This window comes from Mauremys reevesii, linkage group 13 (assembly GCF_016161935.1).
Source record: "Mauremys reevesii isolate NIE-2019 linkage group 13, ASM1616193v1, whole genome shotgun sequence".
NCBI lineage: Eukaryota > Metazoa > Chordata > Testudines > Geoemydidae > Mauremys > Mauremys reevesii.
The window spans coordinates 9,770,360-9,790,275 of record NC_052635.1 but is presented as its reverse complement, the minus strand read 5'-3'; the positions used below and the strand labels follow the sequence as shown (position 1 = coordinate 9,790,275).

Sequence of the window (19,916 nt, the reverse complement as noted above, 5' to 3'; positions counted from 1 at the left end):
AACCCAGACTGTTGTCTTTGTCCTTCCTTCTCATCATCTCAGCCATAGCACTTGACAACTGTTATCAGATGCTACCGGTGTGGTGGTCTGCTCTGTTCAATGTTGATATCAATCGTCTGTGTGCATGTTCCCTCTGTGTGCTGTCCCAGCTCTATGCAGATAGCTGCCACAGCAGACCCTGAGAGAACCCCCAATGACCAGAGACTCTAGTAAGGTACGAAGGCACATTGGCCAGGTTTATTGTCAAAGAGAAACACAGTCTCCAGATTTCCACAGCATAGAAATCAAAGGTGCTGCTAAGGTGCTGCTAGCCAGTACATATGTGCTCCCTGACAATGGACTCAGCTGGGTCAGTGGCGGGACTTTCCACTGCCCCCTAGGCTGGACAAAGACATCCACTCAGAGGTGCATTCTTATACAGAGGTGCAAACAAGTTACCCATCACTCCTGACGTATCGAGGTGCAAACCCTCTACGTAGTAAGGTGCCGCCTCTCACTTTGTACATATTGGTTCGAAGAAAACAACTCTATCCATCATGTTACCCTTTTGGCCCTGCATTGGGATGGGTCAGCCTCTTCCTTGTTATTTGTCTGGCATGTACAAGTATGTGAATGTTCTGATAGCTGTACCTTTTAGGTATGTCTCTTTTTGCAGCATCAACCATTTCCTTGCCAGCCTCTGTGAGCAGGGCGTGCCTCTGGCTCACAGCTTAACTTTGCTTTATGTTAGCAAAGTCTTGACCATTACTTTAGTTCAGGCCTTAGGCCTCATACTGGGCCTCTGATAAGTGTTTATGTTTCAGGGCCTCATCTTACTACAACAACCATCTTCAAACCCTAGTTTTCCTTTGAAATAATTTAAACAAAAACTGTCTGAATATTCCAGATTGGAAACTTTGATTTCAACCAGGTTGGGAATATTAACATTATTAGTAAAATTTGAAGCCAGTCACTCTATTGCAACGATTTATATTTCTGTTTCAAATGGGCACTTGTTGAATGGCAAAACTGAGTAAGCAGCAAAGTTGATAGCCCACAGTACATTTATTAAGCATACTAGTGCCTTAGATGGAGAACAGAGAATTGAAGCCCTCCCATCAAAGCCTGTCTCTCTTATCCCAGCCAAGGACATAGAGGAGGTGAATGGTATTAGAACATAGATCTCCTGCTCTAGTGCTGCATCCTCTATCCCACACTGCTGCTGGCTAAACAAAAATGCTGTAAGTGGTGGCACCAAACATACACATACAGAGCTCACAGTCCTACCAGACAAGGCAGAGAATGGGATGGAGGGGAAACAGAAGCACAGGGAGGGGAATTGACTGGGCCAAGGTCACACAGCAGGTCAGTGGCAGAGCCAAGAATAGAACCCAAGTCTCCTGGTGGTCACTGATCCGCACAGACATAAAGTGACAGACGTTAATGACACAGCAGAGGGGTAGCTGAGTGATGCTATTAGCCCATTGCTACACAGAGATGGAAGTGGGATCTTGTGTCATAAATCAATACATAAGCAGGCAGCAGGCCATCTATGTGGTGTTGCAGTGGAATCACTACAGATGAGCTCTCATGCAGGATACTGAGTGAGTCTATGTCATATTTCCCTGGAAAGAGGATATCAGGCAGTGTTGTCATTTTAGCATTTTAGTTTCATGCCCAAGCTTATAGCCTGCTGTTCGTAGCAAAAGAGGATACAGCTTGGCAAGAATGTTGCACTGCGATAGTACTTTGCTCCATCCTCCACACGGCATTTTATTCAGCCACATCCTGGGTCAGATCTTTAAATGGTGCAAACTGATGCACCTCCATTGACTTTAAGAGATCCATGCCAATTTGCACGTGTGTGATAACCACTAGTTAATAGCAGCGATGAACGCAGGGCATTGTTCACACTCACATCATGAGATATTGCTGCATGGAATCAGGGCCATTCCGTCTGTCACTGTAATCCCCACCACTATCTTTGTCCTTCTCTCCACAGCCATCACAAAGTGAACTGAGAAAGAAAATGTCCAACCGAACTACCCTGACCGACTTCCTTCTCCTGGGATTCTTTGATATTCGGGAGCTGCAGATTTTGCACTTTGTGATGTTTGTAGTGTTTTACCTGGCAGGCCTATTGGGGAATCGTCTCATCATCGCAGCCGTAGCCCTCAACCACCATCTTCACACCCCCATGTATTTCTTCCTGGTGAATCTGTCGATCCTAGACCTCGGCTCCATCTCTGTCACCATCCCCAAATCCATGGCCAATTCCCTCATGAATACCAGGTCTATTTCTTACCCTGGATGTGTCACTCAACTCTTTCTCTTTTTCCCCTTCACTGCAGCTGATCTTGCCTTACTCACCATTATGGCGTACGACCGACACATTGCCATCTGCCAACCACTGCACTACGAGAGAGTGATGAACAGTAGAGCTTGTGTCCAAATGGCAGCCAGTGCCTGCATTACTGGTACTCTGCCCTGCACACTGGGAACACCTTCAGGTTACCCTTCTGCCAGTCCAATGTCATCAACCAGTTCTTCTGTGAAATCCCCCAGCTGCTCAAGCTCACCTGCTCTGACTCGTACCTCAGTGAAGTTGGGCTTCTTGCCTTTAGTGTGTTTTTAAGTTTAAACTGCTTTGTTTTTATAATTGTGTCTTATGTTCAGATCTTCAAAACCGTGCTGAGAATCCCCTCTGAGCAGGGCCGGCTAAAGCCTTCTCCACCTGCCCGCCTCATCTCCAGGGGCGGCTCTAGACCCCAGCACGCCAAGCAGGCGCTTGGGGCGGCCGTTTCCCGGGGGGGCGGCATTTGGCTCCGGTTGAGCTCCCGCCGGCATGCCTGCGGCAGGTCCACTGGAGCCCGGAACGAGCGGACCTGCCGCAGGCATGACTGCGGCGGGTCCCATCTTCCCGCGGCTCCGGTTGAGCTCCCGCAGGCATGACTGCGGCAGGTCCGCTCGTTCCGGGCTCCGGTGGACCTGCCGCCGGCATGCCGGCGGGAGCTCAACCGGAGCCGCGGGAAGAGGGGACCCGCCGCGGGACCGGGGAAGGGCGGCGCAGCGCTCCGCGCTGCTTGGGGCAGCCTACTGTCTAGAGCCGCCCCTGCTCATCTCACAGTGGTCTCTTTGTTTCTTTGCACTAGCTTCTTTGCCTACTTGAAACCCATCTCCAGCTCAGCATCAGGTCTCGATCTCATGATGGGTGTTCTATATTCCCTGGTGCCTCCAGTGATGAATCCGATCATTTACAGCATGAGGATCAAGGAGACCAAAGCTGCATTAAAGAAACTGTTTGTATGGAGGTTATTCACCAAGAATTAAAATGTCCATCATTAGTACTTGATTGAGATTTCATTCTGAGCTTCTTCTTGGATATATAAAAGCAGCAAAGAGTCCCATGGCATCTCATAGACTAACAGATGTATTGGAGCATGAGCTTTCATGAGTGACGTGACATGCATCTGACGAAGTGGGTATTCACCCACGAAAGCTCATGCTGCAAAACGACTGTTAGTCTGTAAGGTTCCACAGGACTCTTTGCTGCTTTTACAGATCCAGACTAACACGGCTACCCCTCTGATTCTTGTATATAATCAACTGATGACAAAACCGTCTCCTTGAGAACATAGGGTGCAATCTGTTTATGAATTCATAAAATCCGGAGTAACTCCACTGAAGTAAAATGAGGCCTGGTCTACACTACGAGTTTATATTGAATTTAGCAGCGTTAAACCGCATTAACCCTGCACCTGTCCACACAACGAAGTCCTTTATATAGATATAAAGGGCTCTTAATACCAGTATCTGTAATCCTCCCCGACGAGGGGAGTAGCGCTGAAATCGGTATTGCCATTTCGAAGTAGAGTTAATGTGGCTGCAATTCAACGGTATTGGCCTCTGGGAACTATCCCACAGTGCACTATTGTGACCACTCTGGACAGCAATCTGAACTCAGATGCACTGGCCAGATAGACAGGAAAAGCCCCGTGAACTTTTGAATTTCATTTCCTATTTGCCCAGCGTGGAGCGCTGATTCTGGACCATGCAATCCCAGAATCAAAAAAGAGCTCCAGCATAGACCGTACGGGAGATACTGGATCTGATCTCTGTATGGGGAGATGAATCTGTTCTATCAGAACTCCGTTCCAATAGATGAAATGCCAAAGCATTTGAAAAAATCTCCAGGCTATGATAGAGAGAGGCCACAGCAGGGACTCAGCACAGTGCTGCGTGACAAGCATAACGGAAAGCCAAAGAATCAAATGGATGCTCATGGAGGGAGGGAGTGGGGACTGAGGACTCGAGCTATCCCACAGTTCCCAAAGTCTCCGAAAACCATTTGCATTCTTGGCTGAGCTCCCAATGCCTGAAGGGTCAAAAACATTGTCGGGGGTGGTTCAGGGTATATGTCATCAATCTCCCCCCTCCGCCCCCGTGAAAGAAAAGGGAAAAAATGTTTCTCACCTTTTTTCAATGTCACCTTATGTCTAATGGATGCTGCTGGTAGACACGTTGCTGCAGCGCTGAACAGCAACATTCCCTCCTCTCCCCTTCCTGATGGCAGACGGTGCAATAGGCCTGATAGCTGTTGTCATCATCCCGTGAGTGCTTCTGGCTGGCCTCGGTGAGGTCGGCCGGAGTGCCTGGGCAAAAATGGGAATGACTCCCGGTCATTCCCTTCTTTAAGCTTTGTCTCCTGGAGATTAAGTCCTGCCTGGAATATCATAGCAGATGGAGGCTGCCTTCCCCCTCCCCCTCCCCCGTTTTATCTCAATAAAGTCAGTGTTTCTTATTCATGCATTCTTTATTGCTTCATCACACAAATGTGGGGATAACTGCCACGGTAGCCCAAAAGGGTGGGGGAGGAGGGAAGCCACAGGTTGGGGTAGTTGCAGGGGCACCCCCTAGAATGGCATGCAGCTCATCATTTCTGTGGGATGTCTGGGGCTCTGACCCAGAATGGCTGTCCTCTCTGGTTCTTTAGTAGGCTTACCCAATATTCTAGGCAGGACTGACTCTACCTTTAGACAAAACATAAAGAAGGGAATGACCTGGGAAGTCATTCCCATTTTTGTCCATGTGCCCCCGGCCAACATCACCGAGGCCAGCCAGGAGCACCCATGACAGCAGCAGATGGTACAGAATGACTGGTAACCATCATTGCCAATTTCCAAAGCAGCAGATTGTACAATATGACTGGTAACTGTCTCTGCTAACTTGCAAAGGCAACTGAATGCTGCTGTGTAGCGCTGCAGTACTGCGTCTGTCAGCAGCATCCAGTAGACATACGGTGACAGTGAAAAAAGGCTAAACAGGCTCCATGGTTGCCATGCTATGGCGTCTGCCAGGGCAATCCAGGGAAAAAGGCGCAAAATGATTGTCTGCCGTTGCTTTCACGGAGGGAGGATTGACTGACGACATTTACCCAGAATCACCCGTGACACTGTTTTTGCCCCATCATTCATTGGGATCTCAACCCAGAATTCCAATAGGCGGGGGAGACTGCAGGAACTATGGGATAGCTATGGGATAGCTACTCACAGTGCAACGCTCTGGAAATCGATGCTAGCGATGAAATCGATGAATCAGAATAATCCCTTAGCGTAGACATACCCTGAATTAATTTCAAACTACACCGGGGATTTTGCCGCCACAAGCAGACAAAAAAAAATCGGGGATTGCGATCTGTGGCAATTCAGGGGGAGGTCCTTCGCTCCGAGCGGGAGTGAGGGACCCTCTGCTGAATTGCTGCCGAATAGCTGGGCGTGCCGCCCCTCTCCGGAGTGACCGCCCCAAGCACCTGCTTGCTAAGCTTTTGCCTGGAGCCAGCCCTGACACCAGTGTAAATAAGATCAGAATCTAAATACCTATGCATAAATGTATAGACACACCTGTCTATCTGTCTTATACTGCCAACATCATCTTGCTATCTGACCACATAGCTCAGAATATCAATAGCCATAGCTAAGTCACTAATAGACTTCATGAACTTTCTGGTGCTTCTCCTTTTTCGGGATAAAAATTGTGGTTGAGCTATGAGAAGTTTGGCTTATTTGTTTGCTTGATTGTCTCTTTTTCATGTTGTTTCATTTTATTGATTCAATGGTTGACCTGTTACTTTGTTCCAGGTGACTTTTGGGGGGTTAGGAATTTGCAGGGTCGGAAATGTTTGATTAAATGGGGGTATACATTTATTTTTTTTTCATTTATTTAAGTTGACAATGTCATAATATCTTTGAAAGGGTTTTCTGGGAGACTTAGAGTTTTCCTTTCCCCAGTGATGAAGAATTAAAAATAGTTTCTGTAGGTGTGTGAATAGCTGATTTTTGGGCTGTATAAGTCAGGGCATTGCCAGCATATTGAAGGACATGATCATTCCCTTCTGTTTGACATTGGTGTGGCGTCATCTGGAGTACTGTGTCCAGTTTTGGGCCCCACACTACAAGAAGGATGGGGGGGAAATGGAAAGAGTCCAGCAGAGGGCACACAAAATGATTAGAGGGCTGGAGCACATGACTTATGAGGAGAGGCTGAGGGAACTGAGGTTGTTTAGTCTGCAGAAGAGAAGAGTGAGGGGGGGATTTGATAGCTGTTTTCAAGTACCTGGAGAGCGGATTCCAAAGAGGATGGATCTAGACTGTTCTCAGTGGTAGCAGATGACAGAACAAGGAGTAATGGTCTCAAGTTGCAGTGGGGAAGGTTTATGTTGTATATTATGTAGCTGTCGCGCAACTGTACCAGGAGGCACTCTAGACAGCTGCAGTCCACAGGGCCCTGGGCTGGAACCCGGAGTAGAGTGCGGGACCGGGTTCCCCCCAAACTTCCCAACTCCTGATTAAACACAGGAGGGATTGACCTGGACTGTGGCTTCTACCAGAGGGGAAGGTCTCTGGGCTGTCTCCTGACCCACTGGGTAAATCTGTGAGGTGAGCAAATCTGCTAATAAGTGCAGGACCCACCAAGGTAGAGGAGAAACTTTTTCACAATTAGGAAAAACTTTTTCACTAGGAGGCTGATGAAGCACTGGAATGGGTTACCTAGGGAGGTAGTGGAATCTCCTTCCTTAGAGGTTTTTAAGGTCAGGCTTGACCAAGCTCTGTCTGGGATGATTTAGTTGGGAATTGGTCCTGCTTTGAGTAGGGGGTTGCACTAGATGACCTCCTGAGGTCCCTTCCAACTGTAATATTCTATGATTCTATGACCATCTCACTTCAAGATGAGAACAAGAATCCGGTCTCACGTTGATAAAGGATGAAAGGTTGTTCTGTTTCATGGATATCTGACAGTCAATCCTAGCTGGACACATTTGAAAATGAGGTCCCTTTGAAAATTCCAACTGAGCACCTTGTAAATTGGGAACATACCCAGCCTCAGAATTTACAAATGAGCCCCCTCTTTATCTTGGCCAAAGAAAACTGCCAGAAACATCATCCCGGGGCGTGGCAGTGCTCAACATTGAGCCTCACGTTCACCTCTGAGTGCCTAAGAACCGTTCCCCCTCTAGGCCACTCATGGAAACATTCCCAGGCACATCAAAGCTCCCTGAATACAATCTGATGGATTCATGGTGACTTGCCTGAAATGCACTGGAGAGTTTTGTCTAGTTTCCAGAGAACAAGTGTGCCCATCAGACCTTCATCCACAATATTGGCAATAATATTCCCCCTTCTGGTCTGTTACCGTGAAAAGGTCCACGGGCATGAAGAAGGGAATCATCAGTCAGACATTATTTAAATCTGGATATCCAGACAACTTGTTTCCAAGATTTTTTAAAAAGTTGTCTGCAGAGCTCACTGGATCATTAATGTTTCATTGTAGTGAGTCTTGGAACACAGGAGAAGTTCCAGAACACTGGAAATAATAAGTTGGGTTGATAAAGAGATGGATGTTGATGTAATATATTTAGACAGTAGGAAGGCATTTGAGGTGGTACTGTGTGACATTTTGCAAGGATTGGTTCCTGGCCCAACACAACATTTTTATCAGCGACCTGGAGAAAGCATAAATTATGACTCATAAAGTTTGCAGGTAACACAAAAATTGGGGGATTGGTAAATAATGAAAGGGATGGGCAACTGATACAGAGTTATCTGGGTCAGTTACTAAATAGGACATGCAAACAATAAAAATATAAGCATATAAGAAAGGGAATGAACATAAGAGGGAATGAACAGAACAGGTAATCATCAAATGATCCATCCCATGTCGCTCATTCCCAGCTTCTGGCAAACAGAAGCTAGGGATACCATTCCTGCCCATGCTGGCTAATAGCCATTGATGGCACTATCATCCATGAATTTATCTGGTTCTTTTTTTAACCCTGTTATGGTCTTGGCCTTCACAACATCCTCTGGCAAGGAATTCCACAGGTTGACTATGTGTTGTGTGAAGAAATGCTTCCATTTGTTTGTTCTAAACCTGCTGCCTATTAATTTCATTTGGTGACCCCTAGTTCTTGTGTTATGATTAGTAGTAAACAACATTTTCTTATCTATTTTCTCCATACCAGTCATGATTTTATAGGTCTCGAACATATCTCCCCTTAGCCCTGTCTTTTACAAGCTGAAACGTCCCAGTATTATTAATCTCTCCTCATACGGAAGATGTTCCATACCCCTAATAATTTTTGTTGCCCTTTTTGGAACCTTTTCCAACTCCAATATATCTGTTTTTGAGATGGGACGACCATATCTGCACACAGTATTCAAGATCTGGGTATACCATTGATTTATAGAGAGGCAATATGATATTTTCTGTCCTATTATCTATCTCTTTCTTAATTATTCCCAGCATTCTGATTGCTTTTCTGACTGCCGCTGCAGAGTGAGTGCATGTTTTCAGAAAACTATCCACAATGAGTCCAAGATCTCTTTCTTGAGTGGTAACAGCTAATTTAGACCACATCGTTTTATATTTATAATTGGGATTATATTTTCCAATGTGCATTACTTTACATTTATCAACATTACATTTCCTCTGCCATTTTGTTGTCCGGTCACCCAGTTTTGAGAGATCCTTTTGAGTCTGCCTGGGTCTTAACTATCTATAGTAATTTGTATCATCTGAAAATTTTGCCACATCACTGTTTATTCCTTTTTCCAGATCATTGATGAATATGTTGAATAGGACTGGTCTCACAACAGACCCCCGGGGGACACCACTATTTACCTCTCTCCATTCTGAAAACTGACCATTTATAGCTACCCTTTGTTTCCTATCTTTTAACCAGTTACCAATCCATGAGAGCACCTTCCCTCTTATCCCATGGCAGATTACTTTGCGTAAGAGCCTTTGGTGAGGGACCTTGTCAAAGGCTTTTTGAAAATCTAAGTACACTATATCCACTGGATCCCCTTAGTCCACATGCTTGTTGACCCCCTCAAGAAATTCTGGTAGATTGGTGATGCATGATTTTCCTTGCTAAAACATGTTGACTCTTCCTCAACAAATTATGTTCATTTATATGTCTGATAATATTATTCTTTATTATAGTTTCAATCAATTTGCCCAGTACTGAAGTCAGGCTTACAGGCCTATAATTCCTCAGATCACCTCTGGAGCCCTTTTAAAATGTTGGCATCATATTAGCTCTCCTCCAATCATCTGGTACAGAAGCTGATTTAAATGATAGGTTACAGACTACAGTTAGTCGTTCTGCAATTTCATATTTGAGTTCCTTCAGAACTCTTTGGTGAATACCATCTGGTCCTGGTGACTTATTGCTGTTTAATGTATCAATTTGTTCCAAAACCTCCTTTAATGACACCTCAGTCTGGGACAGTTCCTCAGATACATAATCTGAAAAGAATGGCTCAGGTTTGGAAATCTCCCTCACATCCTCAGCCATGAAAACTGATGCTAAGAATTCATCTAGTTTCTCTGCAATGGCCTTATCATCCTTGAGTGCTACTTTAGCACCTCGATCGTCCAGTGTCCCACTGGTTGTTGAGCAGCTTCCTGCTTCTGATGTACTTTAAAAAATTGCTATTACTTTTTGAGTCTTTGGCTAACTGATCCGCAAATTCTTTTTTGGTCTTTCTAATTGGAATTTTACACTTCATTTGCCAGTGTTTCTGCTCCTTTCTATTTTCCTCATTAGGATTTAACTTTTTAAAGAATGCTTTTTTGCCTCTCACTGCTTCTTTTACTTTGTTGTTTAGCCACCGTGGCTCTTTTTTGGTTCTTTTATTATGGTTTTTTTTTTAATTTGGGATATACATTTAAGTTGAGTCTTTATTATCGTGTCTTCTAAAAGTTTCCATGCAGCTTGCAGAGATTTCACATTTGGCACTGTACCCTTTAATTTCCGTTTAACTAACCTCATTTTTGTGTAGTTCCCCTTTCTGAAATTAAATGCTACAGAGTTGGTCCACTGTGGTGTTTTTCCTGCCACAGGGATGTTAAATTTAATTATATTATGGTCACTATTACCAAGTGGTCCAGCTATATTCATCTTATTGCACCAGATCCTGTGCCTCACTTAGGACTAAATCAAGAATTGTCTCTCCTGTGGTGGGTTCCAGGACCCATTTAAGGTGTCAAGAAACTTTATTTCTATATTCCTTCCTGAGGTGGTATATACCCAATCAATATAGGGATAAGTGAAATCCCCCATTATTATTATTGAGGGGTTTTTTATTTTAATAGCCTCTCTAATCTCTCTGAGCATTTCACAGTCAATATTGACATCCTGGTCAGGTGTTTGGTAGTATATCCCCAATGCTATGTTTTTATTATTCAAGCATGGAATTACTATCCATAGAGATTCTATGGTACAGTTTGGTTCATTTAAGACTTTTACTTCATTTGATTCTAAGTTTTCTTTCACATATAATGCTACTCCCCCACCAGCACGACCTGTTCTGTCCTTCTGATATATTTTGTACTGAGGTATTACTCTATCCCATTGATTATCCTCATTCTACTGAGTTTCTGTGATGCCTATTATATCAATATCCAATATTATATAGGATATTATATCAATATTAATTTTGATATGGCTAAATGTAAATGTTTAAGAACATCTAGAAACAAAGAATTAGGCCATAATTACAGAATGGGGAACTCTATCCTTTGATTTGGGGGTTGTGGAGATACTCAGCTGAACATGAACTTCCAATACAATAGACGTGAATGCAATCCTTTGATGTGGAAATAAGGGACTCTCAATTAGGAGTAGAGATGTTCTTTTACCTGTATATTTGGCAGTGGTGCTACTGCTGCTGGAATACTCTTCTCCTCTCCACAGTTCAAGAAGCTGTACATAAACTGGTGAGGGTTCAGAGAAGAGACATGAGACTGATTAAAGGATTGGAAAAATGCAATCTATTGGTAGACTCAAGGAGCTCAATCTATTAAGTTTAACAAAGGTAAAGTTAAGGGGTGACGGTCAGAAAAGTTTCATTTTGTTTTGCTTTGTTTTGTTTTTCCTCCTAAAAACTCTCTTCAGCTAAAGAGAAAGAGTCTAGGGAATGTTGTTAGAATAAAAGTGTTACTTAATATTCTAAATTTCAAATGCTTTAATGAGCTGAATTTCCATTTTCAAAAGTGCCCCAATAATTTCCTAGCGGCACCTAAATATCTTTAAAATTTTGGCCTTAGTAACTTGGGAGTCTAAGGACTTCTTTACGCCTTTAGCACTACCGCAATATAGCTGCAGCCTAGACCATGTCTTTTTAGAGAACCTTCAGTGTTAGCATTTGCCATCTTGTTAATATTAAGACAATATCTGCAATAATTACTTTGAAGCCTATTTTCAAATGTTTTTTTTATCCCAATCCTGAAAAGTGACCCATCTCGACAGATTTATCTGTCTTGAAGTTCTCAGACTATTTTTTATAGCCCATGGACTGTGCAACTGTAGAGAGATTGTGTTGTGGAAGGTTCCTATCTCATTTGTGATCCTCTGCCTCTCCATGCAGATAAAATTATGGGGACTACCCACCTTGCCCATTCAACATCACATAACATCCCAGCACAAGCTACAGAAATTATTCATATGGAAATGTGACATTAGGATACTGTAGCAGGGTGCTTACCCTGCTCCTGCACTGAAGGGTTAAAAACAGCCCTGGGAGGGGGCTGTGGCTCAGCTGATTGGGAGAAGTGGCTGCAGCTGGGGCCATGCCCCAAACAGACTCAGCTGGCCCTATAAAGGCAGAGAAGTCAAGGACAGGAGTCTCTCTAGCTATAGAGGGAGATGGGCCTGGCTGCAGGAAGCTGGACATAAGGTACCTGAGGGGAGCGGGGCTGGGGAAAGGCTGAGGAGCTGGGGAGCTCTACCCTGGAAAGCCCCAGGCTGCGGCCTAGCATTGGGCTTGCAGAGGGCAGCCCAGGGGTAGGCCAAGGCAGCAGGTCCAAACCCAACCTTGCCAGTGATGAGGGGCTGATACTGCAGTCTGCCCCAGGGCGCAGGGCTAGACAATGACTGGCAGTAGCCATATACTGAGGCAAGGTGGGGATAGAGGGTGGGAGTTCCCCGGGGAGGGGAGTCCCTAAGACTGAGGGTTTACCAGGGGGCAGCACCCCATGTAACAAGACACTGGGGTCCAGGGAGGGACAAGGGGGGCAGAGGACAGGTGGATCACCAGCCTGCAGAGTGCACTCCAGAGCTGAATAGAGCTAATTCCCAAAAGGAGGAGGTGCCGCAAGGGTGAGTCCACTCGTCTACAGATACCATTACTAACTGGATTAAGGGTTAAGAACTGTAGACCTAGCCCAGGACCCCAGCTCCAGAAGTCATGGAATTACAGCAGAATCTCGGGTTTTTTATTTTTTTAAAACAAAAGTAATTTTCTATTCTTTATGGACTGTAAAGCTAGAAAACAATCCATAACTAAGATGATAGCAAAAGTAACCAATACAACATCTGCCTGAGTCTGCAGAGAATCTGATACAGTGAAAATGTTAACTCCAGATGGGGAGTTAACTCTACCACATGGATCAATTCTGGGAGATACAACCCAGTTTTTTACAGATGTGTCACCACTTCTCCCCACTCTTTCTAGGAGTACCTCTGAAGTTGCCTGCCTCATGCTGGAGTAGGAGCTTTCTCTGGGTGGGCGTTTATTAAAATGGGCTGGAGGTTCTAAGCAATAAGAATCTCAAATGTAGAAACAAACATAAAACTAGGGATCATGGTACAGACACTCAGGTCACGTCAACTGGAATAGCTCCATAGCACTAGGCAAATTTACATCATCTGGGCATCTGGCCTCATTGACTCCAATGGTACTATGACAGATTTGCACAAAGTATGTGTGTGGGCAGGACTGAAATACAACAGATATGGATCTGGCCCCTTTGACTCCAATGGTGTGACAGCTGATTTACACCACATGGGGATCTGACCCTTCTTATTGGTTCAGTCTCTCTGACATACCTACAGTCAGTGTGAAATAAACAGTTTTAAGATGGCATACAGCATCACACCTGCAGTGTAATGTGCCTTTTATTTTTGTGTTCGTGTTCATAGAATTTCTGTAAGAAAGAAAGAAAAAGAAAGACAGAAAGCCGGGCCTTCCATCCCTACAAAAGTTGAAATTCAGATACAGAAAAATCTCTGCAATAATGAATTCCTCCAAAGTTCTGTCCCCAGTGGAAACTAATTGCTCTGTAGCCATTAAAAGTTACACTCTGGCAATTAATCCCATGGGGCAAAGAGCTAAGAACATGCCAACTGGATAGAAACTTTTATCTTTCATTCAGTTCAGATTCACGGGCAAATAAAATGGATTTGAAATTGTTTTAGGGGACATATCCCCAGATGGTGTCAATCAGCAGTAGCTCTAGTGGAGTTAATGAGGCCTGATTCTCACTGGTGAAAACTGACATAGTTTCATCGCTTTTTTAGGGCCAGATCCCCAGCTAATGTAAAACAAAATACCTCCATTGAAATCAAAGGGCCACATCTCCACTTGGTGTAAAAAGCCCAAACTCCTCTGAACTCAATGGAACCGTGTCAATTTACAGCATTTTAGGACATTACACTAAGCTTTTAGTGTTTGCCTCCAGGTATCTCTTAGTGACCAACATCAAACAGCCAGAGCAGCCTCAGCTGTGGGTTCCTGTGGTGGCTGCATTCCAAAAGCTGCTGACGAAATGCAGGAGAGAAAAAAGTTTCTACTTCCCCAGAGCTTTTTAATGTGGCATTAATGAAGGAACAGGCTATTCCAGGCCTGCTGGGGCTGTGGTGCAACTGGGCTCTGAGCTGTTGTAGTCACATGTCTGTACTATCAATATATATTCTATTCTGCAATCCCCTTGGGAACCACATGGGACTCAGCCCTGCCTTGTTTTTAATCCAGGGTCCTTTCAGGGATGCTGCCATTATGTGAGATTCAGGCTGGGTGCTCTTCCCCTTCTGTGGCGTTTAGGGTCAGCTAGGGCAGCTTGTTAAGGTGATTTGTTCCTGAGATGAGATCAGATTCATCTATTTAGCTCCAGACAAGGTATATCCTGGGCTATGACTGTGTCTGAATTCTGCGCAGGCAAGGATCAATTTCAGAGATGGGAGGGATTTCCAATCCCCAATCCCATTTACTCCTTCACATTTCAGGCAAGCCTGCCCAAAGAGGGGAGCACCCATCTGTTCCTGTCTGCTAGGAACTGCAGAGAGACCCAGCAACTCAGTGAATATCGCGAAGAGACTGGGAGAAAGCAGCTGGATAACATAATGATGAGACATTATAGACAGGTGCAAAGACAGACAGTAACAGAAGAATCCTGCCAGTGGACTGCCTAATGCTTCAGAAGCTGGGAAAAAGTCCACAAAGACCAACACTGTAAGTCTGCTATTTCAGTTAAATATGCTTGGGTGCTAATATACTGGAGCAATGTAATACTAGAACTATGAGTTACAATCCTAAACAGACTGCACTGTTGTGAGCCACAGGCCTAGAACTGGGGAGACTGAGGTCTCACCTGTGCCTTAGGTCCTAGCAAGACAGGGAACTGATCAGCTGGGGCACAACAAGGTGATCCTAGCAGGCGACCCGCGCCCCATGCTCCAGGGCAAATTTTCATTTTGATTTTGACCCTTTATTTTTCACTTTTCTTTAGAATGAATTAACTGAAATTTCCAAATGATTTTTTTTTTCAAAATGAAAAATGTGAAAACTGGACATTTTAACAAATTTTAACCTTCTAAGAGAAATCAAAATAGGATATTCATCAAAACCAACCAACCCTTTGCAGCAAACAGGGTTTCCATGAATCAGCATTTTCTGATGAACAAAACCATAGTGTGAGAAAATTTCCAATCTGAGTTCATAATCAGCCCACTAACTACAATTTCTTCCTCCACTCTTAGGCCCCAACTCTGAAACATGTCCCTCCCTCCCACCGGCAGACTTCTATGTCCATGTGAATGCCCTTCAACCGGGGGCTCTCAAACTTTTCTCTGATGACTGATTATATCAATAGAGAGATGCCTGGTGGACACGTCCCCTCCCCATTGTGATCTCATCAACTTCTCTCCTCCCAGACACAAATATAGAGACCACCTCCTTTGCCCATTCAAGTTCACACAACAGCTCAACATTAACCTACTGCCTCATCTTCAGTTCAGATTCACAGGAAAAGGAAATGGATTTGAAACTGTTTAACAAGGCGAGATCCCCAGCAGGTCAATATCAGCCATAGTTCCATTGGTGTCAATGGGCAAGAACCACAGCTGGTGTAAATCAGCAATAGCTCCAGTGGCATTAATGAGGCCAGATTCCCCAGCTGGTGAAAACTGACATAGCTGCCTGGGCATCTTAGGGCCAGATCCCAGCTAATGGAAATCAAACTAGCTCCATTGGGATTAAAGGGCCAAATCTTGACTTGGCATAAACAGCCCTAACTACTCAGAACTCAGTGGAACTGTATCAGTTTACACCAGTTTAGGACATAGCTAGGAGCTTTTTGTGCTTCCCTCTGGCTGCTTCTTAGTGGCCAACATCAAACACCCAGCGCAACCGGAGCTGTGGGTTCTTGTGGTGGCTGCAACCCAAGAGCTGCTGATGCAAAGCAGGAGAAAAAATCATTGCTCTTGCAGAGCTGATTATGTGGAGTTAATGAAGGAACAGGCTCCTCCAGGTCAGCTGGGGCTCAGGTGCCACTGGGCTCTGAGCTGTTGTAGGTCACATGCCTGTGCTATAAATATATAGTTTATTCTGTAATCTCCTTCAGACACCCTTTGGGCCTCAGCTCTGCATTGTTTTTAGCCCAGCATCCTTTCAGGGTGCTGCCACCACTTGAGATCCAGGGCATGTTGTGTTCCCTCTCTGGGGGGCTAGGTTCAGCTAGGGCAGCTTGTCATGGTGGTTTGCTCCTGAGGTGAGATCAGAGCTGGGCTCACAGCCCTGGAGACAGGAGTCAGCTATTTAGCCCCAGAACAAGCACATTCTGGGTTGTGACCATGTTTGAAGCCTGCAGAAGCCGGAATCAGTTTCACAGCTGGGTGGGGCTTCCTGCCCCCGTCCTCTTTAGTCCTTCACCTCTCAGCCAAGCCAGTCCAAGGAGGGAAGCAGGGAGTGTCTATCTGTGGAGAGGATCCTTGTCTTCTAGGAACTATAGAGAGACCCAGCAACTCAGGAAATATGGTGGAGTGGCAGGGAAACAGCTGCTGGATAATACAGAGATGGGGTGTTATTGGCAGATACAGAGAATGGCAATAACTGAAGAATCCTGGTGGTGAAGTGTCTAATTCACCACAGGCTGGGAAACATTCCACAAAAACCAGGGCTGTAAGTTTATTTCAGTTAAACATGTTCAAGTGTTAATATGCTGGGCAAATTTCATAATAGATCTATGGGTTACAATTGGAACTCTTTAAGATTCTTAATATAATTTAATCAAACCTTTAGAGTTGCTCGGAGGTTGTTTGTTTTTTCGCAGCAGAAAACATTTGACTTTTCAAAGAAATTTTCATAGAAAATTGTTTGTGTGTGTGTGTTCATTGATAACCAGACAATGTCAGGTAAACTGCTGGAAACTGAAACATTTTCACCTAAATTAAGGGGGAAAAAAGAGTTTTGCAATACATAGGTTGTGCTTCAGGAATAACAAAATTCCCTAGAATATTTCTTTAGTTGAAAACCCAGGTTTCCTTTGAAATAATTTAAATAGAAAAAGTCTGAATACCCCAGACTGGAAACTTAGATGTAAGCCAAGATGGGAACAGTGATATTGTCCAATAATAATAAAAGTTGCTCCCAGTCACTCTATTGCAACTGTGTTTATTTCCGTTTCAAAGAGATACTTGTTGATTCATAAAACTGAGTAAGTAGCAAAGTTGGTAGCCCACAGATGAGCCCAGAGATATTAAACATACTAGCGCCTTAGATGGAGAACAGAGAATTGAAGCCCCCCACCAAAGCCTGTCTCTCTTATCCCTGCCAATGACATAAAGCAGGTGAATGGGATTAGAACCAAAATATTCTGCTCTAGCGCCATATCCTCTGTCCCACGCTGCTGCCGGCTAAACACAAATGCTGTAAATGAGGTCATTGAACATACACCTAATAAGACAAATCCCATACCTCACAGAGCCGACAGTCCTAGCAGACAGGGCAGAGAAAGGGATAAAGGGGAAATAGAGGCACAGGGAGGGGAAGAGACTGGCCCAAGGTCACACAGCAGATCAGTGGAAGAAACAAGAATAGAATCCAAGTCTCCTGATGGCCAGTGACCTGCATAGCCATAAACTGACAGAGGTAAACAATGCAGCAGAGAGGTAGCTGAGCAATGCTACTAGCCCATCAATACACAGAGATGGAAATGGGATTTTGTGTCACAAATCTATTCGCAAGCAGGCAGCAAGTTGTCTATGTGGTGTTGCAATGGAATCATTACATATGAGATCTCACGCAGGATACTGAGTTACTGTATGTCATATTTTCCTGGAAAGTGGATATCAGACAGTGTTGACATTTTAGCATTTTAGTTTCATGCCCAAGTCCAGAGCCTCCTGTTTGTAGCAATAGGGGATCCAGCTTGGCTAGAATTGTTGCATTGGGATTGTACTTTACACCATCCTTCACACGGCATTTTATCAAGTCATATCCTGAGTTAGATCTTCAGATGGTGCAAACTGATGAAGCTCCATTGACTTTAAGAGAGCTGCACCAATTTACATTCATGTGATAACTCCTAGTTAATAGCAGTGACGAAAGCTGTGCATCATAAACACTCAAATCATGAGATATTGCTGCAGGGAAACGGGGCCACTCCCGCTGTCAGTGTAATCCCCATTGTCTTTGTCCTTCCCTCCACAGCCATCACACAATGAACTGAAAATGGAAATGTCCAATCGAACCACTGTGACCGAGTTCCTTCTCCTGGGATTCTCTGATGTTCGGGAGCTGCAGATTTTGCACTTTATGGTGTTTCTGCTGATTTACCTGGCAGCCCTGCTGGGGAATCTTCTCATCATCGCAGCCGTAGCCCTCGACCACCATCTTCACACCCCCATGTACTTCTTCCTGGCGAATCTGTCCATCCTAGACCTCGGCTCCATCTCCGTTACCATCCCCAAATCCATGATCAATTCCCTCATGAACACCAGGTCGATTTCTTATCCTGGATGTGTCGCCCAAGTCTTTCTCTTCGTAGTCTTCATTGCAGCTGATCTTGCCTTACTCACCATCATGGCATATGATCGATACGTCGCCATCTGCCAACCACTGTACTATGAGAGAGTGATGAACAGGAGAGCTTGTGTCCAAATGGCAGCCAGTGCCTGGATTACTGGTATTGTCTACTCTGCGCTGCACACCGGGAGCACCTTCAGTTTACCCTTCTGCCAGACAAATGTCATCCACCAGTTCTTCTGTGAAATCCCCCAGCTACTCAAGATCACCTGCTCTGACTCGTACCTCAGTGAAGTTGCGCTTCTTGACTTTAGTTATTTTTTAGGTTTAAACTGCTTTGTTTTTATAATTGTGTCTTATGTTCAGATCTTCAAAACCGTGCTGAGAATCCCCTCTGAGCAGGGCCAGCGTAAAACCTTCTCCACCTGCCTTCCTCACCTCACTGTGGTCTCTTTGTTTCTTTGCACGGGCTTCTTTGAGTACATGAAACCCACCTCCAGCTCAGAATCAGGTCTGGATCTCATGATAGGTGTTCTCTATTCCCTGGTGCCTCCAGTGATGAATCCAATCATCTACAGCATGAGGAACAAGGAGATCAAAGCTGCATTAAAGAAACTGATTGTCTGGAGGTTACTCACCAAGAATTAAAATGTCCATCATTGCTCCTTGATTGAGATTTCATTCTGAGCTTCTTTATGGATATAACCAACTGATGACAAAATTGTCTCCTTGAGAACACAGGCTGCAATCTGTTTATGAATTCATAAAATCCAGACTAATTCATTTGAAGTTAAATGAGTTAGTTTAGAATTTCACCAGTGTAAATAAGACCAGAATCTAAATATCTATCCCTAAATGTACATACACACCTATCTCTCTTTGGGATTTATACTGCGAACATTGCCATGCTATTGGAGCATGTTGCACAGAATAGCAACAGCCATAGCTAAGTCACTAGTGAACAAGAAATCTCTTTATCTTCTTCTTTTTGAGGGTAAAAATTGTGGGTGGAGTTTAAGAGGTTTGGCTTGTTTGTTTACTTGATTGTTTCTTTTCTGTGTTTCATTTTGTTGATTCATTGGTTGACTTTTTTTTGTTACCGATGACTTTTTGTGGTAGGAATTTGCAGGGTGGAATATGTTTGATTAAATGTGGGAATCAGATTATTTTATCATTTATTCAAGGTGTCAATGTCATAATCTCTTTAAAGGTTTTTTTGGAGAGACTGGAGGGTTTCTTTTCCCTAGGGATGAAGAATTGAAAAAAAGTTTCTGTAGGTTTGTGGCTAGATGAGTTCCTTTTTAAACAATTATTTTAATGTTATTAGAAAGATTGCCTTCTGCACACGTCCCC

General features: G+C 44.3%; 1 protein-coding gene across 1 annotated transcript; it reads left to right on the top strand.

Annotated features, from left to right (window-relative positions):
* The first annotated feature begins 11,235 nt into the window (after positions 1-11,235).
* Positions 11,236-19,612, top strand: LOC120380993 (olfactory receptor 14A16-like). The gene is made up of 3 exons (XM_039498963.1): positions 11,236-11,357; positions 14,546-14,771; positions 18,249-19,612. Exon 3 carries the CDS (start codon positions 18,270-18,272, stop codon positions 19,209-19,211), a length of 942 nt encoding a protein of 313 aa, XP_039354897.1. The 5' UTR covers positions 11,236-11,357; positions 14,546-14,771; positions 18,249-18,269; the 3' UTR covers positions 19,212-19,612.
* The last annotated feature ends 304 nt before the right edge of the window (positions 19,613-19,916 follow it).